The 27,240-nt window shown below is 33.8% G+C and overlaps 1 protein-coding gene across 2 annotated transcripts in view; it reads right to left on the reverse strand.

Moving 5' to 3' along the window:
- Positions 1-3,548: 3,548 nt before the first annotated feature.
- Mmrn1 (multimerin 1) overlaps positions 3,549-27,240 on the reverse strand; it is a 58,188-nt gene continuing 34,496 nt past the window's right edge. For both annotated transcript variants that reach the window (XM_021261078.2, XM_004848078.3), the window contains exons 6-8: positions 18,966-20,936; positions 5,655-5,807; positions 3,549-4,431 (exon numbers count right to left, since the gene is read on the reverse strand). In XM_021261078.2, coding sequence (XP_021116737.2) covers positions 4,010-4,431; positions 5,655-5,807; positions 18,966-20,936 — 2,546 coding nt within the window. In that variant the 3' untranslated portion in view covers positions 3,549-4,009. The remainder of the gene's footprint in view (positions 4,432-5,654; positions 5,808-18,965; positions 20,937-27,240) is intronic.

Here is a 27,240-nt window from a genome sequence, read left to right on the forward strand (position 1 = left end):
ATTGTGCATTCAGAAGGGCCAGCCTGTGTTTTTCTTTAATGTGTCCCACGTGTCCCCTGCGATAATAGATAATAGGCAACTAGTTTTGATTAATACCAAAGATTTTGCTACATTCAAAGTTACCTTTGACAAAGACAGAGAGTATGGCTCACTAGTTTGCAGTGTGTAAAAGGTGACACTAATAAACCCAAGCAAATTTTTATTTTCTATAGTACATGATAAAAATCTTGTTACATATGTGTACGTTATAGTCCACCAGAAAGTGTACATCACAAAAAGAAAAACATATAAATAAAAGTTTTTTATAAAAAAATTTACAAAAAGAAAAACTTTTAACACTAAATTTATTGAGGCATCATGAAATTAATACATTACCTTTGGCCTTTACAATTACAAGATGTGCTTAAAGTGGTGGGTGTGAGCTTCCAGACATTTACTGCTGATTTATTACTATTCCAGACATGAACTGCTGAAGTGTGTGTACATTTTTTGGAGGAGTCTGTATATATATAAAATTTAAATGAATACATGCATAGGAAAATAGTATCTAAATCTAAACCATTGTATTTATAGTTATATATAAATTATATAATAGGTAAATATATAAATATGTTTGTATGCTACATAAAGTTGTATTTTATATGATGTATAAGATGTAAATATGTTTATATAAAATTTAACTGAATATTTTCAAGTTAGTCATTTGAGGTAGTGAAATTATACTTTGAAACAAATAAACTACCCATAAAATCTTTAAGAGGACTATGTAGGCAAGTCAACAAAAAAAAGTATGGCTTATTTGAATCATTTCTTAATGCCTAAATAATATTAGTTTATTCTTATAAAATAAGAGTTTTAACTGTTAAAATATGATAAGAAAGAATAGATTTAGGTATAATTGGCTTTGAATATGGATGAAGTCTTAACTCCTGGATGAATCCAAAAGAAGGTGAAAATTTTGTCAAAGGTACAGAAAAAATATGGAGGATGATTATTAAAGATGAATATCCCATTCTTACAGAACTTCCCTTGAACAATAAATACCATATGATTTTGGATAGTGTATTTCAATTTCAGCATTTTTTTTGTAGAGACTTATTTGATATCTATTTTTATACTGTGTGCTTTGTATGATCTATCATGCTTGTCACAGAGTTAGCATTTATTAATAATTGATGAATGAATGGTTAAGATCTTCTCATTACTGCTTAGGGTCTTGACATTTGCTGGGAAAGTAGGTAGAGTGAGAAAGAAAAGCTCTGAAATTGAATTTACAAAGTAATGTAATAGCCAAGATATTTGGTTATCTCCATAGAAGAAATCAAGAAAAATCCCAGTTTGTATTTTTTATACATGAATAAGTAAGTGTGCATGACAAATAAAAATGTATCATTAAACTGTATTTCTTACATTATATTAGATAGCTTTTTAAAATATAGCCAGGCAGGTTCACAGCAACTTTACAGTTGCTATCATGCCTGTTGACTGCTGTGAGCAATTGGTTATTTAATTGTACATTCTACATGTACATATAAAAATAAACAATAATATTAATAGTGAAATCCCAAACACCAAAGAATTAGTTAATGCTAAATGTAAATTACCTAATTATAAAATTAATAAATTAAATCACACATGGCCATAATGACTATTGGCAAATAATTTACTTCTCTCTGTCCTCATACTATTAAAGAAAAGTAGTAATTGAAAGCACTGACATGTATGTTGGAAAGTATATTTGGAAAACAGAAAGCCTGTTTAATTCCTGAGTACCTAAAGAAATAAAATGAAAAACATTTTAGATTATACTACATTTTTAGGCAGGGAATGCAGAAAGTATCAAAACTTTTCAAATGTTTTGCAAAACAACACATTTACACCTAACAGGGCAGAGGTGACTTACCCACTTTGCTTTCAGCTTCTAGGTCACACTGTTCCCTGGAAGACTAAATCTTCCACCCTTGGATGTGACTGGGCTAGGAAAGCCCAGCTACTTTATTTCTCAGCATGGGGCACTCTCATAGATAACATTCATTTGAAGACTTTGTCAAGGTTTTGTGAGCTGCAGTTTGAATTCTTCTTGTGCATTCTATTCTGAGATTCGTAAGGGGTGTAGTGTGTTCATTCCTATTACTTGGTGGCATTCTATTATATGGGTATATGAAAATTTACTTACCTAGTTGTCTGATAATTGGACACCTGGATAATTCTCAGTTTGGGGCTATTATGATCATTCATATATAAGTTGTTGTATGAACATATACTTTCTAGATTTGGAACATTTGAAAATATTTCAAGTTTCTGTTGCATGGAGACGATTGCAAATTCCAATCTAGTCTTAGTGACTTCATGAGATCCTATCTCAAAAATCTATTTGAACTATTTCAAAAGGTGAGTTCTGATAAGTATGTGTGGAACATAATACTATTTTACATGTTGATGGAACTATAGGTTGGTAGAAATACTCTTTTTGTTTGTTTGTTTTGTTTTTTTGGTACCAGGGATAGAACTCAAGACCTTCTACTTCCTAGGCAGGCACAGTGCCACTGAGCTAAATCCCTCGCCTGGTAGAAATATTCTTAATGACAATTTGATAGTACCTACCAAAAGAAAAATGATTATCTTTTGTTCCAGAAATTCTCTTACATTTGTAAAATATTGGAAAAACTACTTCACTCCTAGTACCTTCTATATTTCTCATGGGCAGAAAAAGGCTAATTATATATAATATGTAATTCACATGTTAATACATAATTCATAGGGTTAAATTGAACATTAAATAAATTAATTTATGAAAATTACTTGCCATATCAAAATTTTTTTCTTTATTATTTTTACTATAATTATGGGATTTTATTCTCCAGAAATGCTTTGTCTAATATGAACGGAATATACAGTATTTTAAAAAATGTTTCCTACAATATTATCAAAATAAGAACTGGAGGCAAGGTAAATGCCCATTGATAAGGGCTTATGAAGAAAATTTTGCTCATCTGTAAGAGGAAACATGAAAAGAATGGAGAGGTTCTCTTGTAAACATGAGCTGATTTCAAATGTTGCCTCTGTCCTTATGAGCTGGGAGCCTTTGTCCATTTCCTAACTTCTCTGTGTCTTAATTTTTTCAACTGTGAAATTAATGATAATGCCCACATGACATAAGTTATTGTGAGGAATCAATAAGGCACTACATATAAATTGTTTAGGAGAAAACCAGGGCATAGCGACCATCCCATATTTCATAATGTTCTATAGATTATTAGTCACTTTTTATAAGAATAGGGGCAAATCTGCATGTAGTGTCATTGAAGGATATTTACTATAAAAAGATTTTATATTTTCTCTCTGCAGATATAATGAAAGTAAGCTAATACATAATCTAGTTATGAATTAAATGTAAGTTTTTAAATATGTATCAATGATTATGTTCTAATTACAAGAAGAGAATAGTTAAGTATATTTCACATTTCTAACTCACTGCTCTTAATTTTGATTTTAAATGAAAATTCTAATATACAAAATTGACTGACTCAATAGCAAATAGTATAAAATAGTTTAAAAAAGCATTTAATGGTCTTTGAGTAATTTATTTGAGTTTATTAACCTAGGAAATATTTGTTATATATTTATATACATGGGATACAACAAAAATTGAGTGTTCTACTAGAAAGATTACAGTGACTAACAATATTGTGTGATTAACATTTTATATTACTTTAAATTGAAATGACTTAAAATGAAAGAACAAAAATAAAAATACTTACTCTAAAAAAAAGCACTTTGTTTCTTGTGCCTCTAAATTTCTTTAGGAGCAAGAACTCCTTCATATACAGACTGAAAGATATGCAAATAATTTTATGAAATAAACATACATAGAGCTTCACTCAAATTTTTAAAAAAATTTGGTTTTCACTTAGTGTAGAAAAACTAAAAAGCAGCAGCTGTGTATGCAAAGATAAATAAAAACACTAGCTGTTTTCAGTAAAGGTGATAATCTGTCTTTCATACTAACTTATGTACGATATAACAAGTAACCACTAAATGTAGTAATAGGGGGAAACTTGCCTGGAATTGTTCCTTTTACAAGTCGCAACCACACTTCCTGCCCATAATTTAATTCTAATAAGGCATCCCCAGTCAAAATTCTGTCACAGTGTACTTCACTGTTAATATTTTCAGACTCAAATGCAAACTTGTCTATTCCATCAACCACTAAAAATCCAGAGATATGAGCACTAAATGACTCAATCGTGTATTTGAAAACATACACTCCAAGATAAGGAATATGGAATTTTCCAGTCCTTGGGTTATATGAAGCTCCATAATTGACCTCCAGATTATTAAAAAGGATAGGGCCAGGTGTAGTCATTCCATATGTATGAGATGCAAAAAATGCCACCATTGGTGCATATCTGTAAGATCCTTTGGAAAAATCTGTCAATGGAACAAAATATTGGGAGTTAATTTTTATGATTTTACTTTTTTTATATTGTTATTATTTTATCAGAGTTACGAAAAGACAACAAAATAAGGGGTCCTCCATTGAATTTAACAACAGTGTATGTGTCTGGATGCTTGCTTCTTCTTATTAAATCATTTGACATCACTTAGTTTCTCAGAGCCTCAGTTTCTCCATTTAAATCAGGATACAATGCAAATAACATTTGATATCTCCCTCATAGAAATATCACAAAGATTAATTTGCATGTGGCTTTGATCTCCTCAGAGACAAAGGAATCCAAGGTACTCTGTGACTAGCAGGGTTAGCCTGAATGTTTTAAAGCCCTTGCAGGCACTGAAGCAAACATAATGTAGAAACAAGTTTTCCGGCACCTTGTCAAACAGTTTCTAGAGGGTAAAAAGGAAACTAAATGAAGTCATATTCACTGTAGAGAAGTAGACAAAAGAGATATTTTGTGTAATTAATGCCAAATGTATTCACAAAAGCTGAGAATTAAAAATAGACCAAAAACTTACTCATTGGTATGCAGCATATTTAAGTAAAGCCCCACTTGTAATATGCTTTTGCGGTCACTAAAGATACCATATATTAAATGCTACACGTATTTTCTTATATAAAACCCAGAGATGTTGCATTCTTAAAGTACATGTGAAGCAATCAACACTTTCAACACTAAATTAACAAAACAAAGGCATTATTGTTTGATACTTTGATCAAGTCCCAGGTAATGCTCACACAGTCAAAATGGCACTGTTAGGTTAACCTCCATGGCAACACGCTGCTAAGCACACATTTGAGTGTCATTTAAATGACCATATCTGACATGAATCAAAGGTGTATTTGTTAAGCAATTTCTTTGAAGAAAAAGTTTGTATGAGTCAGACCTATACATCTGATCTTTTAAACATGCACAAGAAAAAACTTGAGGAGGGGAAGGTTTTCAATAAACAGCCTGCAGAATACTAATATTAAAAATGTCAGAAAAAAAAGTCAGCAAGAGCCTGCATATATAAATTTTCCATACAAAAAGGCATTTCCACTTGTAAATCAGGTATATTATTCAACAAGTTTCAGAAGTAAAAGAAGTTAATCCTCATGTGGACCCAGTTTAAGGTGGCTTCAATAGTAATTCTTAATATTTTCCAAACACGTTTCTTTATATGACATTGAGCAAATCCAGAATGGAGACATTTACCTGAAGCCAGAGCAGTTTCTTCCACCAGCTTGATGGTGCAGTTTTTACCAGAGAAAGGATGTCGGCAGGCACAGGTAAAGCTGATTCTCCCATCTATGCATGTGCCCCCGTTCTGGCATGGGAAGCTGCTGCAGCCTGAATACTCCTTTGTTACTGAAAAGAACCATGATAAAGCAGGGTAATGTGGCCTATTTTTCAGTTCATCTCAAATCATAGATCACAGCAGAACAGGTGAAATATTGAATATGAAATAAGAAAATGTGTTCAAAGGCCTAGGTTGCCTGTCAGTGTAGCTTTGGGACTTCATGCAAATGCTTTAGTCCTGATTTCCCTTACCCCTTTTGTGAACTGAGGCTAATTCTGTGACTTATTGCATTTATTTTCATGAAAATGTGAACTGTAGAACACAATATAATTATCTAGATACAGAACTATGTATATTTGGAACTAGTACATGACAAAAGTAGTATTTCAGATCACTGGAGAGAAAAAATGTCATTTCAATGCATAATGCTAATTGGATATATGTAAAAATATATTGAAGTATCTAAAAATACATTTAAAATCCATTTGATTACATTTGAATCAAATAATGGAGTATATTTTTGTAGAGCCTTAAAATTTTAAAAAATGCATTCAAAGCAAACAAAACCAAAAAACAGACATAAGGGAAAAATTTTTCTCTCTTTTTTTTACCCATTAAGTTTATTGGTACATTTTTGGTATAAAATACAGTTACATTCATCATTGGGATCTTGTACCATTACATGAGTATCTTGGTTCTTTTTTTTTTCCCTTCCCCTGCCCTCCCTTCATCCGCTCCACCCTTCCCTATTTGCAAAGACTTTGTTTCCATCTTTTTCGTTTTCTTATATTTTTTCTTTTCCCTTTTTTTCCTTTCCTCTACCCCTCCCACTTCCTCTGCACCTTTAGACCTTTTCTTCCTGTTATACAATATCAATTATACATTTTTTAAATTACAATATCAAGATCTAGGAGACATCACAGATTTTACAGAATTTAAAAGGATATAGAAAGCATATTTTAAAAATCTGTTTTGAAATAAATTTTACAACTTCTAAGAAGTACCTTGGAAGACAAATTCATGAAACTAACTCTGGAGGAAATGTAAAATTTGAATAGCACCTATTAAAGAAAGTATATTCCTAGCCTGAAAACCTACCTATATGACAACAGCAGGCTCATATACATATTAACTGACAAATTATATCAAACAATTAAAGTAGGAAAAAGAAGGAACACTTCTCCCCTCATTTTAGGAAATCAACATTGTGCTAATCCTAAAACTGGATAAAGATAATAGAAGAAAAAAGTATGAACATAGATAGAAATTTGTTTAACAAAACAAACTATTAGAAGTCAGATCTGGCAGTATGTAGAAAGTGGTTTTGTTATAGGGATGGCAGTGTTGGTTCAGCCTTGGAAGATTCACCCCCAAAAGTCATCATTTTAGCAGAGGAAAGGAAAAAGCCATATGATCCTGTCACTAGTTGGAGAAAAAGGACTAAATTCTAGAGCTGTTCATGGTAAAAGCTATCAGGAGACTAGAAGTAGAACAGAACCTTCTCAACAGATTAAAGACATGTACTCCATACTTCTAGTGAGAAAGCCTTATATGAATGGAGAAGATACAATGCTTTTTCCTTAAGGTGGGGAACAAGGGCAGATAGGCTTACTCTTTATCTGTCCATTAAACTTTGAAACCTAGGCCCAACCAAAATAGTCTGGCAATAAAGTTACACAATTAGGATAAGACTGGCAAGGTAGAAGGAAAATCTTTATATATAGATGAAATGATCATCTACAGAGAAAAATACTAAGAAATCTCTAGGAGCTCCTAGAACTTGCATTTGAATTTAGCAGGATTAGAAAACACAAGGTACATATAAAAATTCAGGTCTGTGTATACTTGCTATAAATAAAGAGTTGGATATTGAAATTTTAAAGTTATGTAGGAGTACAAAGGACCTAGAAAAGTTAAAAAAAAAAAAACCCCAAAAGTGTTGGAAGACATTTAGTACCTAATTTTAAGACTTCTTCTAAAGCTATAGTAATCAAGGCAGTGTTGGTGTAAGAAAAGACATATAGATCATTTGAATAAAACAGAGACTCTAGAAATAGAACCACACGTATATGGTCCACTGAGTTTTGAAAGATTATTTAACATTAGCATTTTATAGAATATAAATTCAATTCAAGAGCCGAGGAAGAGATAGTGTTTTCAGCAAAAGGCACTAAAACACCTGGTATCCGTATATAAAAAATTAACCTCAACCCTTTATTTCCATACATGAAAATAACTTGAAGGGATCTATGAACCTAAATATGAAAGCCTAAAAGTATAAAACTTTAAGAAGAAATTATAAGGGAAAATATTTGTGAATTCAGGGTAGGCAAGAACTACCCAGGATACAAAAACCATGATGTATAAAAGAAAAAAAAATGGATGAGATTCCATCAAAATTTAGAACTTTAAATGACATCGTTAAAATGAAAAGTCGTCCTTAAACAGACCATATTTCTAATGCATATAACCTATGACCAGAATATATAAAGAATTTTTAGAGCTCATTAATAGACAACCCAATTAAAAAGTAGATATAAGAAGATGATAAATAGCCAGTATAGCACAAGGAAAGGTGTGCAGCTCTAGAATCAGAAAAATACTAATCAGTACAATAATATTGAATTGTACACTCATTAGGAAGATGAAGTTAAAAGTTTTAAAAGCCTTGTCATGACTTTTCCTTTTTGTTGGATTCTCCCCCTTTGTGTTTAATTTGTCACACCCAATGGATTCATTCTGCTGGGTTTCCTGGGGTTGTGATCCTCACTGTCTTTTCCTAGGGTATTGTCTAAAACTTTTAGAGTGCCAGTTTGATATTCACGAAGTTCCTGAGGTGCTCTTTGTCATGAAAGTATCTTATTTCTCCATCAATTTTGAAAGATAATTTTGCAGGGTACATCAATCTGCTTTGGAGGCTGTTTTCCTTTAGGGCTTGAAATACATCACTCCAAGCTCTTCTTGCCTTGAGGGTTTGCATAGAGAAGTCTGCTGTGATTCTGATGGGCTTTCCTTTGTATGTGATTTGTTTCTTTTCTCTCACTGCTTGTAGAATTTTATTCTTCTGTTGGATTTCTGGAATCCTAACTCTTATATGCCTATGTGTAGATTTTTTTTGATTAAGGCTAGCTGGAGTCCTATATGCCTCACTTATCTGTATGTCAAGTTCTTTTCCCCTCCTCGGGAAGTTTTCTGCCATCAGTTCTGTGAACAGTTTTTTTATGTCATCTGCACTCTCTCCTCTTTCTTCATTGACTCCAATCAGTCTTATGTTATTCTTCTTTGCATCATCTAGCAGCTGCTGGATTGATTTCTCATGTTCCCTACAATTTTAAAGCAATTTTTCTTTTCCTGGTCACTAATTGCAATCTTTTCTTCTATATGTGAAATTCTATCCTCACATTGGTTCATTCTGCTGCACAGACTTTCGATGGAGTTTTTAATCTCCTGGAAATCTGTTTGCATCTGTTTTATGGATTCCATTTGTTTCCTATGTTGGGATTCCATCATGTTCCTCAGATCCTCTATTTTGTTATCTGTGTCCTCTCTAGATTTATTAATCATGTCTTGTACCATGAGCAAAATCTTTGCTGTTATCTGAGTAATTATTTCTGATTTCATTTTTCCCAGATCCTCTTTTGTTGCCAGTTCAGAGAGTCCAGGTGGTTGAGTATCAGATTGTTCCATCTCATTTCCCTTTCGAGTTGCTGTAGGTGATCCAGAAGTCTGTTTTTGAGGGTTGTTTATGTGTCTTCTCATTTTCATGGGGTGGGGGTTCCTTCTGGTGCCTGTGCAACTCACCTTCTCTGCCCTAGGAGCTTGGGACGGCAGCAGGGGAGCTTCCTTCCAGGTGCTGGGACTGGCTCACCTTCTCTACCCTAGGAGCTTGGGATGGTGGTGGGGAAGCTTCCTTCTGGGTTCTGGAATTGGCTCAGCTTCTCGGCCCTAGGAGCTTGGGATGGTGGCAGGGGAGCTTCCTTCTGGATTCTCAATTTTCTCATTTTTGATTGGCTAAGAATTAAAACCCATTTTCAATGAAATATGCTATACCAAGAGCTCAATGATAAGTAACAAACTAAGAGAAAAATTTTTTGTTGTTGTTGTTACTGGGGATTGAACTCAGGACCCTGCACTTGTGAGGCAGGCAGCAGAACCAAGAGAAAATATTTTTAACACACATAATCTAATGACAAATATCTATATCATATAAAATCTCTGATGAATCTAAATAAAAAAGAACGTTATTTCCTAAAAAGAAAAATGAAAGAAAAGAAAAATGGTCAAATGGTATAAGAAGTCAAATCACTGTACAATAAGCACAAAAGCTCACCAAAAATTCTCAAACATACTCAACCTTGCCCCTAAATAAGTAGTAGTAAATCTAACCACAATTAACATTATTTTTATGCCATGTAGTAACATTTAAAAAGAAAATATTTAGGCATAATGATGTGAGGAAAGATGTTACTTACACAAATTTGATCATATTTTTTAGCACTAAAAAGATTCATTTACTTTGAGCCAGAAATTTCTGCTGGCAAAATATGTATACTCCAGACTTGAGGTACCCAAAAGATTATTGGGTAGGTGTCCAAGTATCCAAAGATTATTCTTCAAAAATGTTCTTCATGGAATCATTTTCATTAATTAAAAGTTTAAAGACACATAAATGACAATGATTCAGAACTTTTTGAATAAATTATAACATATTCCCAGCAAGAAATGTTAGACATCAGTTAAACAATGAGGTAAATCCCCAACACGTTTGGTTTACAATATCAGCAGATTACAGTTTACACATTACATATAGAAAAATTTCATTTATTTGTAAAACTTCAAATTATAAGTATGGTTATAAACTTAATACATAATTATGTAACAGTTGAGAAGATGCTGGAAGAACCCATAGCCTATTTGCCAGGAAACCATAGTGGTCACCACACTGACCACTTATTTCAAATTATATGATTATTATGATTTTTAAATTTGAGATTATTTGATTTGTTTGCTTTTTTTTCCTAAAGTGAGATCCATAAATATTTTGTGTACACTCTGTTTCATATCTGCATGTTATAAATTCAGGTAAAATATGATCAAACTATGTTTGTATTATTAAATTTTTTTGCAAAAAAATACCTTAATATATATCTTATGTAATTAGAAAATAACATTATATATTCTACATAATATTCTATATTATCAAGAAAAGTATAAAAATATAGGCAATATTTTTTATGGTTTTTGTGCATGTATATATTATGTGTAATATATTTTAACAAATGTTTCAAACTTACCCACATTTCTTGAACTTCATTTCCTTACCATATGAATAAGTTATCAAACACTTTCATTTGCTGTTAGTTATCATTCTAGAACTTAGCCCATTATTTGTTATCTCTAAAAATATCAGTGTTTCACCATTAGCTATGGTTCTCACATTCTCTGAATCTAGCACAGTGACTGAGTCCCAGGAGGGTGTACCGTTAATATGCTTCACTAGGAGTGAATCAGTTGTGTAGTGGAGTGGGGGAAATTAGTTATGAATTAGTTATGTATTCTGGTCAGTGCTGTAATTCTAAATTTTCCAGATGAGGAAGAATCACTCTCACCTGCGGAGCTTATCCAGGAAATCAGGCATCAAAGTTTTTCTAGGGAGGAGAATTTAAGAAACTGTAGAAATAGCAGACTACTTTGCATTGTTAATGGCCCCATTCTAATTCTTCAAAAACAAGGCTTGGCTGTCTATTTAATGTCCAGAATGAATACTCTTTTTTTTTTTTTTTCTCCTGTGTCCCATTACCTTCTAGGACAGGGTCTTGCTTTGCTCTTGTCCTTTGACATTTAAAAGAATGTTATTTTTCCCTTATTCCAATCTTTTTGTAGGGTCATTTATCTGGAAGAGGAGGCAATTTTAGTCTAATGGAGGGCCTGAACTGTCTCCTGCTGCCAGAGTGGCCCACACTTCTGAGACAGTGCAGACACCTTTCATGGTGCCGATTACTCATCTGTGCTGGGCACTTCATCCACTGCCTGCACTGCTTTTGCTACAAGCTATAAATTGTAAGCTTGGCTGGCCCTGATTGGCCAACTGAAGTTGTATTTAATTTGTTATACAATCAGTTGCAAGTCTATTGTCGTATATCTTCTGACTCATATTTTCCTACTTTATCATTAAAGTACTTTAAAAAATGGTTAGGTGCCTTTATAAATATCTGCTCTTATTATAGCTCACTAAGCTCTTTCTTCTTGAATTAACAACTGTCAAACAATAAATCAAACAGTAGTCATTTTTGACATCTTTCTTCATCCTTTCTGCCAGAGTTCATTACTTGAATTCTCTCATTAATTCCCTGATGTTTTGAATTTACTATCACACTCAACTGCAATTGTTCATGTGACCTTGCTTCCAACCACAGTGGAGCCTTTGTGAGGTCCAGGTCAAGGTTAAGATCCTCTATTTCTTAAACTTTGTGTCACCACTGATTAGTATGGGATGTGATATTCACAAGGGACAAAAATTTGTAAGGATGAATAGACAAATTAATGAAAGATTGAATAGATGGCTATATTCATGTCCAACTTTATCCTTTCTTCCTAGTCTTTCAAAGATCCCATTGAGTTTGATGCTATGACACCATTGGCATGTTTTTCCAAAGACAAAGTATCATTTCAAGCAAACTTTCTACAACTTCCCTCTTATATCAGATTTCAATAACATCTTAAATTCTTTCCAGTCCATTTGTTTTCTTTGATGGAGATCAGCGCTATTAATTGAACCATTCTAACAACCCAGTGTTTTAATATCTTGTGCAAGTAGCATAACTAATCTTTTAAGATTAACTTCCCTGCTCTTAACATGACTAAAATTCCCTTTCCACTGTCTTGGAATATTTCATAAATCTCAATTTGTTCTGGCCTTTGCTTTATGATCCTAATATGTGCTGTGGTTGTACTTTGCTCTTAATCCTACATTCAAATCTCATAAACGTTGATGTTAAATTGGAACTGATTGGAGAGCTCTTTACATTTTCAAAGCACTTTGCATTTGCTAACATTTGTCATTCTCTATTATAATTACTTGCTTAATATATGAGCTCCATGAGAAGAAAAACTGTGTTGATTTTACATTCTATCCACTCAACATTTCTCAGTGCTTATTCCAAACTTAACATAAATTTCACAAAAAAAGAAAGGACAATTTTATTGGCCTCCTACTTTATTCTTATTTTTATTTATTTCACATTTAATATATAATTTATGTAATAATTATAAATATAATGTTTAGGTTACATAGTATTTTACTTTACTTATATTTTTATGTTTATTGCTTATTTCTATTTTAGTATCAAGTTGTTAACTTATTTCTTCATTTAAAGAATAATATGACAAAGAGCAGACACCTCTCATCCTTGCTTGGGACACAATAGATTTCAACAACTTAGTGATGGGTCTGTCATGTTGCCTCTGGGCCAGTTTAGTAGTACACAAGGAAAACACTACACAACTCACCATATAACTTTGTTCCTAGATAATATATCCTCACAATATTAGCACTTTTCTTTATCTTTTCTCCTGATATCAATACACTCTAAAATATTTCCACTCTCATATTTATGAATACATTCTTATCTTTCAGTGCTATTCTGTTAGCCCACTTATCAAATTGTTTCTGTCAAATAAGATTTATCCTTTCATTACTCCAGAAATATTTCATATTTCTTTTTCCAAGAACTTCTAGAAATGTCCATTTTTATATTTCTTTAAAAATGTTCAAATTTATCTTGTAATTAGTCATACTAAATGGTTGAAAATAGTATCTCAATCCACCTTTAATGCTTTTTGTTCAAATTATCAGTTTTTATTTTGTTCTACTTTTTATATCACATCTGCTGTTCTTGAGGTTGTTTCCTGGGATCTTTTTTCTCAATTTTTCAAACATTGCTTAGTTTCAAATCTTAGGTGTCAGTGTAAAAAGTAGCTTCTTGCTTGGGAAAGAACCAAAGCACAAGCAGTGATGTGTAATTGGCACTTGGTATTCTGTTCTGTTGTGTTTTAAGTGTCAGACCAAATGTTGGAAATTTTGATTCTGAAAATGACCAATCACACCCACAGGTTTCTCACTGTTCATCTTTACCCCTGGCCATGTGATTGTGGCAAAGCTGCAGAGAGGTTGTCACTTGTGTCAGCCTTCTCTTTTCACTTGTCACATTCTTCCATGTGAAGGGGAATCATATGGAAGGGTGGGAGGGATTTTCTTCTCTCAGAGAGCTGTGAATGCAAAGTAGTTCATTTCATATTCTCTGGAGCTCTGAAATGTTTTGTTGACACACACTGGGGAGACCACCCTGAGTGGACAGGTCTGCTAACCAACCCTGACACGGAATACCTTTACTATCATGGACAGAAAAGAGTTAGTGTAGCAGGCCCAAGACTGGTGTCTTTAGAAAGGCCAACTTGCATGGTTTTGCTCTCGGATGGCATGTGAGAACCACACTTCACCCCCAAACTGATAAGTGTCAATCACTGCGCCCAGGCTCTGTACAAACAATATGTCTAATGCTGAACATCTGCTTCCCTTCTGAGAACATGGAGCTTTGGTATGTGATATGCCAAGGTTACCTAAGGGACTAAGCCCCATAGATGTTGAGTGTCTAATGAGCTTATCTGGGAAGCAACGCTACATACACGTTATTGCATCTTTTTTCAGCTGCAATAATAAGTAAATAAATAAGTGAACACTCAGAAATATTCCCCTTCAAGGGACAGAGAGAGCATAAAGAAGCCTATGCATGGATTTCTCCAGATTCTGCTAGCATCTTTCCCCTTAGCTGATCCTATTCGCCATGATGAACCTTAGCTATAAACATAACTATATGTCAGGTTCTAGAGTGCTTTTGAGAATCACCAAAAGTGTGCATATTTTGGGAGACCTTCTAAAATAGAACATAAATTCTAAATGCAAGCAACTCTCTTAAAAATTTAGTGGCTTTTATTTAGCCATTTTGTACAGAAGTTAATTAGTTACTTATCTTGAGGTATATATGAAATTTTTTATAATACAGACAATCATAAAAAATTCCTTGGAGAAAATTGTTCTTAAAACATTTCCAAATATATTTTCAGTGTTAATCAATATATGTGTTTTTATATAGTTATCTTTACATTTTTTGTATTCTGTTCTTTTTGGTTTATTACTGTACAACAAGCACGAGCTAAATTACAAACAAATGCTGAGTTTGCTGAGCCACAGTGACTTATAAAAGCAAAAAAAAGATAGGGCAGAATGAAATACCATGAGTCTGTAAATTATATCAGTGTATGGAAATTTTTATATATCAAATATGTAGTGAAATACTGAGAAAATATAAATATTTAATATAGGTAAGAAAATTGCATCATGTATTTATAACTAAATAATACATGCAAATTATATCCTTGATCCTCAAAATAAAATTATAAGGTAAGCATGCTACTTTTTATAAATTAGGAAGTAAGATTTAGAGAAATATATGACCAATTACAAATAAATATGATGCCAGGCAGGACTTGAAACCTGGATTCCTGATTCCAAATTTGGTGCTTATTAGTCAATCACAACTGCCTGCTGGAGAGACACAGAAATGGCTTTAAAGTATTAGAAAACACTTACATATTCACAAGACTCCTTTTTTCATTTTTAAATTGCTTCTAGTCACAAAAATGATAATTTTAAAAAGCTGCATTTGGTACACTAAATTTTTTTTAATGGAATGTAATCTTTCTTAGGAGTATTGGGATAATTATGAATAGAAGAGGTTTACTATGGAGAGTTAAACTGTTGAACAGGGGGAAGTAGCTAAAATAAAAGCGAATGGTCCCAGGCCCGGGGTTTAGCTCAGTGATTTTCCACCACCTGCCTCGCAAGCACAAGGTCCAGAGTTCCATCCTGGGTACCAAAAATAAAAAAAAAAGAAGAAAAGCAAAAGTGAATGGTCTCAAAGCAGGAAGAAGTGAGAAGTGGAGTGGCTGACAAGATGTGGAGGCAGGACTTGAGGACCCTTTGCAAGGCAGACAGCCAAATTCTGGCTGCAGAGAAAAGTCTCCAGTCACCGTGCAAACAAATCGTCAAAAGTAAAATACAACCTCTCCATGCTTATTGGAATATTGTTTAGAAACAAATAAAATATTTAGCAAGTAAACCAGAATAGCTTATCATTAGTGGGCTAGTAGGAATCTGAATTAGCATATCTGAATGTAGGCAAGGATTGAAAGGAAGTTATTGGGCTCAATACTCTGAATTTCACTGTCCTTCCACTCCATCAGGAAGAACTTGTGAAGAACTTATAGCGACTTCCAGTAGTGACCCATTGGCCATATCACAGAAAAGCCAGATGAAAAATGCTACATGTATGTCCCCAGAGTCAAGGCAGAAACTAGATGTCAGTATTTGGATACTCAAGAAAGACAAATTCTCAGGAATATCAACTCTGGCCACATGGAATATTCAGATACAGAGAGACACTGGAAAGTGTATGATATTTGGAACAAGCAGAAGGAAGAGGAAGGCATATGAACAGAGGCATCAATCTCTTTGAGTGTAGTGTTGAGAACTCAGCCAGAGTGCGGGTGATTAGGAGCCAGCTAGAGGCTGAGTGACTTTTGGCAGATAATCTCGCTGAAGGCTACTTAGCTTCAAAATAATAGTAATATAATACTATCCACCTCATACATATTGGTGAATGAAGAAAAGTATACAGTATAAATTGTACAGTACCTAGTATGTAGAAAATGTTAACAGTATCTGTCATATTATTATAGTATTAGTGTTAGTATTAGTGTTAGGCCTCAAAGTAAGTTACCATCTATTAAAAATAAAAATTAAAACTAGATTTAAATGGCCTTTCCTTCCACAAATGGATGTATTTTGTAAATTATAATAATTACAATTTGAGATTCATAAGATGATGAATTATCTTCTGGTTTTAATTGTGTAGGGGTACAATGTGGTTTGGTATGAATCATGCGATATCAAGTTCAAAGGGCACACCCAAATCTAGCCAGTGTATCCCACTTCTGGTATAAGAGTGCCAAAGAAATTACTTTATTTTACATAATTTTATTTTTACAAGAAAATAAAAAAAGCCTGCATCCACTGGTTTCATCAACTTGCCGAGACCTTACTTACTGAGCTGTCCAATGAATATTGCCAGTTCCATGGTCCATGGAAGAAGGATTAGTTTATTGGGTTTGCAAACCCAGACAGATACTCCTGCATAAAGTGCATTTTACTCTGCACAGAAAATTAGGCTAATACATCTCTATGGCTCTGGCATTGTTAATGGTATACTTCCTGAAATATAACAAAATCCTAATTGTTAAATTTGGTTGGCAGGTCTGTAAAAATTCTACTCATAGTAAATGAAGGAAGAGGAAACAATTTTATCAAGGAATCATGGAAAAAATGAGAATCAGAACTGTGTTATTCCTGATTATCCCATTTAACCCAATATTCCATCAATCACCTAAATAGCCAAATACAATTTTTATGTATTCTTTATACTCCCAAAATTTATGAGTTCTTATGTTCTAAAGCAATTTGTTGCTTCAGTTAATTTTGAGATTATTTAAATTTTAAACTAACTATACAGATCCAGATTGCTCTCAATTTAAGGAGAAACAAATGGCCTTCTTTGCCTGGTGTCTGATCACATATACTGAACTCCACCGAAGCTCCTGCTACAGTGTTCACATGAAGACCAAGGATGGTCTAGGGTAGTGTAGAAAAAGAACAGCTCATTACTTTCCTTAAAATTGTTATTATAAGAACATCTTGCATTGTGATACCATATTTCTCTGAGAAACAGAGAATTCTAAATAGTCTATTCTGTGCTCCTGGACAGCTAAGATTAATTCTTCTAAGTCAGATTGATTTGTGGGAATAATACAAAATGTACTAATTTGCATTCATTTCAATATTATTCTGTGATTTTTTTTTAATATTATAAAAACACTCAGAGATTAAATTTGAAAAGTCTTTGGATGTTGGAATAATGAGCACCTTTTTGTTAAAAAGAAATAAAACATAAAAGCAATCCTAGCGGGCATAAAATTTAAAAACATACTCGTAGGAGAAAAATAGCCATTTCTTTTAGTAAAAATAAGCAGCCATATTCATTCAAAATACTATTTGATATACTCATATGAAACATTCCAAAAATGCTTCATTCATACAGAGAGACTATTAAGCAATTTATATACACCATATTGACTTTCTTTACTCCCCAATTTATTCTTCTCCCATGGTGTTTATAACATCTGTTTACCCAACTACAAAACTTCAGAGCATTATTGAGTTTCTCTCTTTTATAAGCACTATGCATTCAGATTGTGAACAGTTGGTGGGTTTTTGTTTTGTGTTTTTTACAACGATGCAATCTGCAACGCTTCTCCTCCTGACCTCCGGAAACTACCTGTTGCAATTCTATCACTTCAAAGGAAGATACTGAGGCCCAGGGAGGTGTACTTTTTACCTAAGGCTACTAAGTAATACAGAAATTTAAAAATGTAAGTAGGATCAAAACCAAGGTCTAAGTCTCAGATTATTGCTCTTTCCATTGCCCCTCTTTTTCTGTTGGATACACATAACATTTCTGACATCTGTCTCCTCTTGCTATGCCCTACTGTTAACTTCATGCTTTCAAATCACAGTTCTTACTACACCAAATTTATTGTTCCAAATTTTCAAAAAATTGTAGCTAAGTGCCTTAACTTGGCATTTACAGCCTTCTGTGATCTACCACAACTTATTCCAGAGCATTTCATTGTCAGGAAGTAATTCAACAGATATTTATTGAGTTCTTATTACATATCTAATATTGTATTCAATGATGCCAAAATGAATTTCTGGTCTTATTTAAGGAGCTAATCGTCTCACAGCCTTTTTTTTTTTAAACATATGTAGACATAGTCTGTATAGGAGTAACTTAAATTATTTTATAGTGCTCTACTCATAAAAAGTAAAAAAAAAAATGTAGACAAGCATATATACCAGAAGTACTTTTCTATGTTGATACCAAACTTACATAAGAATCAGAATCAAATAATATATCAATGATCTATGCCTTATCTGACTATCCAAATTCAAGTAAGCTATATTTATATGTATAGTCTTATTAAACTGTAGGAATATACTAAATATTATTTAAGTAAAAGGGGAGATTAAAAATTGCTTTGTAGTACCTACTTACCAGGAGGATATACAATGTTGTCCGTGTTTCTTTGGGTCCGGTTTATCAGGGTGGTGGTAAGATTCACTGTTGGCTTCTTAAGTGTATTAAGTTTCTTTAGCTTTTTTACATGCTTCTGAGATTCGGCAACATTTGTCAGACTATCAGACCACAAGTGATCTATATACCGAGTGAAATTAGATAGGGCAGCTTGAGTTTTTATTTCAATTATTGATTCTACAAATTCCATCAGACTTTTCTGCACACTAACTGGCAAGGAACCTTCTATACACTTAGGTGTGGTAACATTTAGTTCTGATGAACTTGTAGAATCATTATGACACATCATTAGAAGTTCATGAAGAGTTTTGTTAATCAAAGAGAAATTAATCGAAAGGTGGATGGATTTTGCTTCCAGGGCCTTAAATCTGGAATTTAATACCTGTAGTTGAAGAGCTTGATCTCTCTCATTTGTGTTCATGCTTCTTTTATATGAAATATAGTAAGGTAAAAGTGTCTGGGTCACTTTAGATTCAATGACTTGCAGCCTAGTTTCAAAATTTTTGAAACTTTTAGTGGCTGAGATTAAATTTTCTTCCAGATGACTTATATTTTCCTGATACTGGGAAGTAGTTTTATTGAATATTTGGTAAATTTTTTGAAAGTTGGACTGATGCAGTTTCTCATCTTTAGGAATATCTGCAAGGGCCTTGGCGACTTGTAAGACAAAATTATATCTCTGATTGTCATTGACCAAAATCTGAATGGAATCATTCAAATGTTGGAATTCAGTAATAAATGTCAAAATGGTTTCCATATTTTGGTTGCATTTGTGATGGACTTCAGGATTACACTTAGTAGTATATAAAGTCTCTTTCAGCACATAGTTGTCTTGAATGAAATCAATGGCATTATTCATAATAGTCACTGTCTTATTTAGGCCATCTTCCATTTCCAATGCATGTTCACTGATACGTCGTTCAAAGGCATTAGTCTGACTCTGTACTTCATTTCTAAGTAAGTTGTGTCGTTTTGTAAGTTCTTTGATTAGAAAATTTAGGCTGTTGACAGCACTGATCAGATTTTCCACTTTTTTCTTTGTAACTGCTGCTTCTTTTGGTTGGTTGTATGTCATCGTCTGTTGAAGTGATGCTCCCCGCTCAAGAAAGGGTTGAAGAATCTCCATGTCATATGCCAAATCATTTAGTTGCTCACCCATTTTATCCATCTTATTGTCCATTGGAAAGAGAACCTCCGCCAATGTTTGGTTTAACACCAGTAAATTCTCTTCTGTGTCCTTAAGTTGAAATTTAAAATCATTTCTGCACTTAGCTAGCATGTCCTCACATTCGCTCCTGATGGATTCTTTCTCCTTCTCCAAACTGATGGTGAGATTGTTAATCTTGCTGTCTTGGATGTGGAAATCATCAAATATTTGAAGCAACATCAAACCTTGCTTGCTTATCTTCTCATACAGAATAGCCATGGATGCGGTGACATTGTTGCTGACTGTTTCTGCAGTGGGAACATTCTTTCTGTCTGACTCTCGTTCAGTAGATAAAAGCTGATCATGTACTTCCTTCATTTTAGCAAGAGTCTTATTGAGGGATTCATAATACAGAACGCCTGTCCTGTGTTGTTGTTCTAGAGCACCTTCTAAATGAGCTTGCTTCACTTCTAGTTCTTTAATAGGCTTCTCACATGTAGTAGTCATTTCTTGCCTTACATTAATAATGCGATTCTTTAGGTCTACTATATCAGTCAAAGTGGGCTTATTTTCTTGGATTAAAACAGACTTTTGCTGGACAGCTATTGAAGCCACAGACTGATTCATTTGTCGAATTACTTGCCTGGTGTTTTCCAGGTCCTCTGATAGACTTGATACAGTCTTGAAGAGCTGTGCCACAGTCTTTTGCATGTCATTTCGAAAGACTTTAAATTGCTCTCTTACTATGTCCTTCACCAGATCATTAATGCTTTTGGATTTTAGACCTAAACAAAGAAATAATAAATATTAAGAAGAAAGATATGATCTTAAAGTCTAAGATTTTGCATATCACTAACAAGATAAAGTTTGAGATTAAATACTAATAATGTACTAATGAAAAATTCTGTAATTTATTTACTTACGATACTTAAAATTATTATTTATAGATGGTGATTATCTTAACTGATAAATCGGACTGAAGAAATCAATTGTGATATTGAACATACTAGAACCACAAACCTAAGAAGATATGCAGAAAATGACCCTTGTATGTAATAATTCTAGATCTAGTCTTGAAGGAAAAAGGGCTTTGGGGTTTGTGCCTTCATAAATAATACCTATTGCAGCTTTCCTCTACACAAATGACAGACTCACTGAGAGAGAAATAGGGCCAACAATTCCTTTCACAATACCATCCAAAACACTGAAATACCCATGAATCAACCTAATGAAAGAAATCAAAGACCTCTTCTCTGAAAACTATAGCACTCTGAAAAGAGAGATTGAAGATGGTATCAGAAAATGGACAGACATCCCCTGCTCCTGGGTAGGAAGGATTAATACAGTGAAAATGGCCATACTTCCAAAACTGCTATATAGATTCAATGCAATTCCAATTGAGATCCCAGCAGCATACTTCATGGACCTTGAGAAAACAATCCAAAAATTCATTTGGAACAAGAAGAGATCCAGAATAGCAAAAGCAATTCTAGGTAACAGAGACATGGCAGGGGGTATCACAATCCCTAACCTGCAACTATACTACAAAACTACTGTGATAAAAACGTCATAGTACTGCCAAAGAAACAGACCTGAGGACTAGCGGAACAGATTAGAAGATGCAGAAACAATGCCAGACACACCCAGCCATCTCATCTTCAATAAAGGAGCCAAACACCCTCACTGGAGGAAAGATAGCCTCTTTAATAAATGGTGCTGGAAAAATTGTGTTTCAACTTGCCAAAGATTAAAACTAGACCTGTATCTCTCGCCATACACTAAACTAAAATAGAAATGGATTAAAGATCTAAATATTAAAATAGAAATGCTGAACTAGTTGGAACAGAGGTTAGGTAGAACTCTTGAAGACATTGGTGTAGGAAAAGATGTTACAAACAAAACCTCAGTTGCCCGTGAACTAGCACAAACAAACAACAAGTGGGATCTCTTCTTATTAAAAAGCATCTGCACAGCAAGAGAAACTACCAGCAGTGTGAAGAGACAACCCACAATGTGGGAAAAAATCTTCACCTGCTCTTCCTCAGACAAAGGTCTACTATCTCCAATGTATAAAGAACTGGAAAAGATCAGACCTCCCAAATTTAAAGACCCAATCTGAAAATGGGCATCTGAAATGAACAGACATTTCTCAGACAAAGAAGCAGAAATAGCAAATAAATACATGAAAAAATGTTCAACATCACTGGTCATTTGAGAGATGCAAATGAAAACAACACTGAGATTCCACCTCACTCCAGAAAGAATGGCTGCTATCATGAAATCAACCAATTACAAATGCTGGTGGGGCTGTGGGGAAAGAAGAACCCTGCTCCACTGCTGGTGAGAGTGTAGACTGGTGCAAGCCCTGTGGAAATCAGTATGGAGATACCTCAGAGAACTAGGACTGGAAGTCCCATTTGACCCTGCTATTCCACTGCTGGGGATCTTCCCCAAAGAATTAAAAGAATCATACCACAGTGATATATGTGCACCCATGTTCATAGCAGCACAGTTTGTGATAGCTAAAACTTGGAAACAGCCCAAATGCCCATCAACTGGAGACTTGATAAAGAAAATGTGATTTTTTTAATAAAATGGAATACTACTCATCCATTTAAAAAAATGAGAAATTAGAGACATTTATAGCTAAGTGGATGCACATTGAGGTGATACTCTTAAGTGAAATAAATAGGACACACATGTATAAATACCAAATAATTTCTCTGGTGTGAGAAACTAAAAGTGTAAATAAGCATTAAAAGGTATAATAGGTAATGTGAAATAGGAAGAAAAGGGCCAAAGGGGAAGGAAGTGGGCAGGCTAGGGGAAAGGAAAGAAGGGAATGGAATTAATATGAGAAAATGGAAAAATAGGAACAAAATCTTTGTAAATAGGGAGGACTGGAGGGGTTGAAGGGAGGGCTGGGCAAAGGTGAAAAATAAGAACCAAGAGAGATTATGTAAAGGTGCAAATTTTCAATGATGAATGTCATTATATTGTATACCTGAAATGTACCAATGATTGGAATGAATAATCAATAATGCAAAATAGGAAGAAAAGGTCCAAAGGGGTAGGGGTAGTATCTAGCTATGGAGCTATGGTAGTATCTAGCTATGGAGCCCATATAAATGGAAGGCATGTCCATTAAATTACAAAGACCAGTAACTATAAGATGTAGGCAACATAACACAAAGGACTTTCTAACGAAAGGCCTATATAATGGTATACTACTACATGAATTATTGCTATATAATCCATTCATGGCCCAGCTCTGATGACTTAGCGTACCCTGTCTCAAAATAAAAAGCAAAAAAGGCTGGGGATATAATTCAGTGCCTAGGCCTTGAATTCAATCCCTAGTACCATCAGAACATCTGTATGTATTACAAAATTGAATATATGATGTATATGATATATGATAACAATGAATATATTTCCTATGTATTTCTATTTTGGAAGCACATTTTCAAAAGTATTTACCATTCATGAAGGATTTGCATAAAAAGAACTGTGAAAGAATAATGGTAATAAAAAACAGGAATTATCCATTGCTTAACATTTTGATATTAATTTGGCACAATGACAAAGCTATAAATGTGAATGGCTGTTCCCAGGGACAAACATGTCCCTAGAAATCTGCATTACTAAAATTCAAAATTGCTACATTAAAGAAAAATTGTATTTTACTATTTCTAAACCTATTGGAAGCTGAAATAAAGTTAGAAATCCCACAAAAATGTGAAGATCAATTTGTATGTAATGGAAATAAGTAATAAAAACATGTAAAACATGGAATAGTCAGTGACACATAGTACCAAAGTACTAAGAAAAGGATAAAATAATATGAAAAGTTTAACCAAAAAATTAGAAACTATACAGAAACATTCTTAAACTTTGTATCTAAGAACAAACTAGAAAGTTTTTAATCTATTTTTATTTACTAAATTTTCGCTAGCATTTAACCAGTCACCTATTTATTCAATAAATTGTTTTTAAAGACATTCTAAATCTTATACAGAAAATGAAATTTGTAAAATTAGACTTCTGGTCTCAAGAACAGAGTATGTTAGTTTCAGTAATTGTAAGGTGCTACTCAATGGTAAAATTATTTATTATTTATTTATTTGGTACCCAGGATCAAACTCAGGACCTTGTGGTTGCCAGGGGTGTCACTAAGCTACATCCCTGGCCCTAGCAATTTTTATTGCTCTTTCTACAGGATAATTTGGTCATCATGTATTAGTTAAAATTGCTTTGAATTCTCATGATCCTCAAAAACTTGATGAAACCATAAAGTATATTTAAGGTTGAAGATTAGATCTTTGAGTATATAAGCTCATGATTTTGACTTAAGATATTTTTCAAGATCAAAAAGGTATAATGGAACTTACACTTTATTGAATTAATTAGTTGTGGTGTTAAACACCACCAAACAAAAATGTATATGACCTGAATCAAAACATGGATAACAGGTAAAAATATGGCACATAGATAAAATTCAGTAAAGAATCCTGATCAAAGTACTTAGGAAAAAATTATAAAAAAAATAACAATACGAAATACTTTAGATGTAATGCTTTAAAATCTCTGCAAAAATACATCGGAGAAAGAAAAAATGATTGTGGTGTCTAAAAAGGTATCAAAAAAACTATTAGCTTAAAATTTTGTTTATGATAAAGATCTTTTCAGATTATATTATTATATTATATTTCTACACTTTGTTACAGAAACATCTGTGCAAATTATTTTGTTTCATGTGATGTCAGTACTTCTACTTTCTTAAAAAGGTAATATTGTATTTGGTGATATAGATATATTGGTTTTATGGCTGGTATTTAGATGTTCCCCTAAAGTCTCATGAGCTCATAGGTGGGGTTTTTCAGAGGGCTGGATCTCCAGTGTGTGAGTGTGACTTATGGGCTTGTGATAACTGAATTAGCCCACTGATTGAAATTAGCATAGTTCTTGGTGTGGTGTGGTTGAATGGATTTACTAAAAACAGAAGCCCCACCCTGGGTTAGTGGGTGGTACTAAACAATAGGCTTCTTACCTGAATGGAATTTGAAGGAAAAGGAAAGCTCACTGCTTTCTGCCTGCCATGCCGTGGACCATTTCTCCTCTGTGATGCCCCTCTGTCATGCCACTCTCTCTTGGAGCCAGATGACTATGGACTGAAACCTCTACAAACTGTGAGCTACACTAAACATTTTATCCTTTAACTTGTGGGTGTCAAACATTTTGTCCAGCAATGAAGAAGTAACTAAGACAATTGGTATCAGATTGCTCAGCCCTTCTGTGGTTGGCAGCGTAGGGCCTTTACATAACACTTGGATATCTTGCAAGGTGTTGAGATACTTAATTTTCAATAGTTTCTATGGCAAGCAGATTAAGCTGTGTTCTTCACCTTGAATGTGAAGCAAACAAGGGAAGAAGTTGTGGTTTTGCTGGGCAATTGGGGACCTTTTGGGGGTGGGCTTGGTTTTTTGTTTCTTTAAGAGTATTCATTAACTATAAGCCCTCTGGTTCTCATGATTAATGACTATGCTCAAGACACAATTAATCCCTACTATTGAGAAGGGAATTACATTATTATTAGTGTATATGTATTTTCCTGTCAGTGCCTGAATTTTTAGTAGGGTAGCAGGTCACAAAAAAGCAGTATACAGGTCTAATTCTCTCAGATTGTGACAACCAAATTTTGGTAAACAAATTTCATTCATGTAGTTACAGCCAATTGTATATTGTTTTTTATGGTTTTTTTCTTATGTTATCATTTTAGAGCAAAAGAAGTTCTTCTTTTATGGGTAGCATTGGTAATTTTGGCCACACCAAATATATAGAACAGGGTTTCTTTCAGTAGCTGAATAGCACCAGTTATTTACATGATTATAAGACAAAAATTATGGTTTAGTTGTAAAAGTTTCTGTACTGGTAAAGAATATGTCAAATTTCTACCTACTTGTCTTTTTCAACTGTGAGCTACAATAGAGAAAAAAATAACTTGTGAATCATAGAAGTAGGGATGTACGGTAAGCCTCAGTTTTATGAATAAGGAACCTATAATCCTGAGGCTTGGAAACATACAGTAAACTCAATAAACTGGCATGCTTCTAGGAACCAAACTAATTCCCTGAAATATTCAAGACCTATTTGAAACCCCTTTGCCTGGTTAATGTCTCTTAATCCCTAACACATCAGTGAGGATGGTTTCTCTTCCTAAAAACCTTCCCTTTTTCTCTTACTCTGGATTTGTTGCAAATCTCAAATGGCACCATTATAATCTTTGTGTAACGCTTTCATAGCAGTCACTCACTATATAAAATCTTGATGGTAGGCACAATATAATGCCCTCTCCTCCCTACTCCCAGAAAGTCATTTCCTACTGTGCTGTACCTGAGAATATGTTATCCTATATGGCAAAAGGGACTTGGCAGATGTGATTAAATTTTTATTTTAATATAATACAAGTAAATATGATGTGATTAAATTTAATGATCTTGAGAGAAGATTGTCCTGGTTCATCTACGTACATGGACCTAATCTAATTCCATGAGTCCTTAGAAGGGAAAGAGGAAGGCAGAAGAGTGGGTTGGGGAGTTATAATGAAGACTCAACACCCTTTAGCTAGCTTTGAAGATGGAGGAAGAAATCCATGAGCCAGTGGAGTAGCCTCTAGCACCTGAGAATAGGCCCCAGTTTACAGGTATCAAAACACCAGGGAGGCCAGGGATTTAGCTCAGCGGCACCACGCCTGTCTCGCAAATGCAAGGACCTGAGTTCGATCCCCAGTACCAAAAAACAAAACAAAACAACAACAACAGAACAACAACAGCAAGAACAACAACAACAAACCACCAGGGGCCTCACTCCTGTAACTGCAACAACAACAACAAAAAGATTCTGCCAACAACTCAAATTAATAGGAAAGGGATTGTTCTATGGACTCTAGAATGGAACAGCTTCTATTTAACCTTGTTTTAAGAGCACAAAATTCAGACAAAGCAGAGTCAATTTATAAAGAAATCAGTGTTTCTATGAACTGTAATATTTTAGGATGTACTCTAATAATTATATACTATGACCTAGACA

This window comes from Heterocephalus glaber, unplaced genomic scaffold (genome assembly GCF_053883595.1).
Source record: "Heterocephalus glaber isolate CG9 unplaced genomic scaffold, H.glaber_assembly_v1.0 deba00001454, whole genome shotgun sequence".
Lineage (NCBI taxonomy): Eukaryota > Metazoa > Chordata > Mammalia > Rodentia > Bathyergidae > Heterocephalus > Heterocephalus glaber.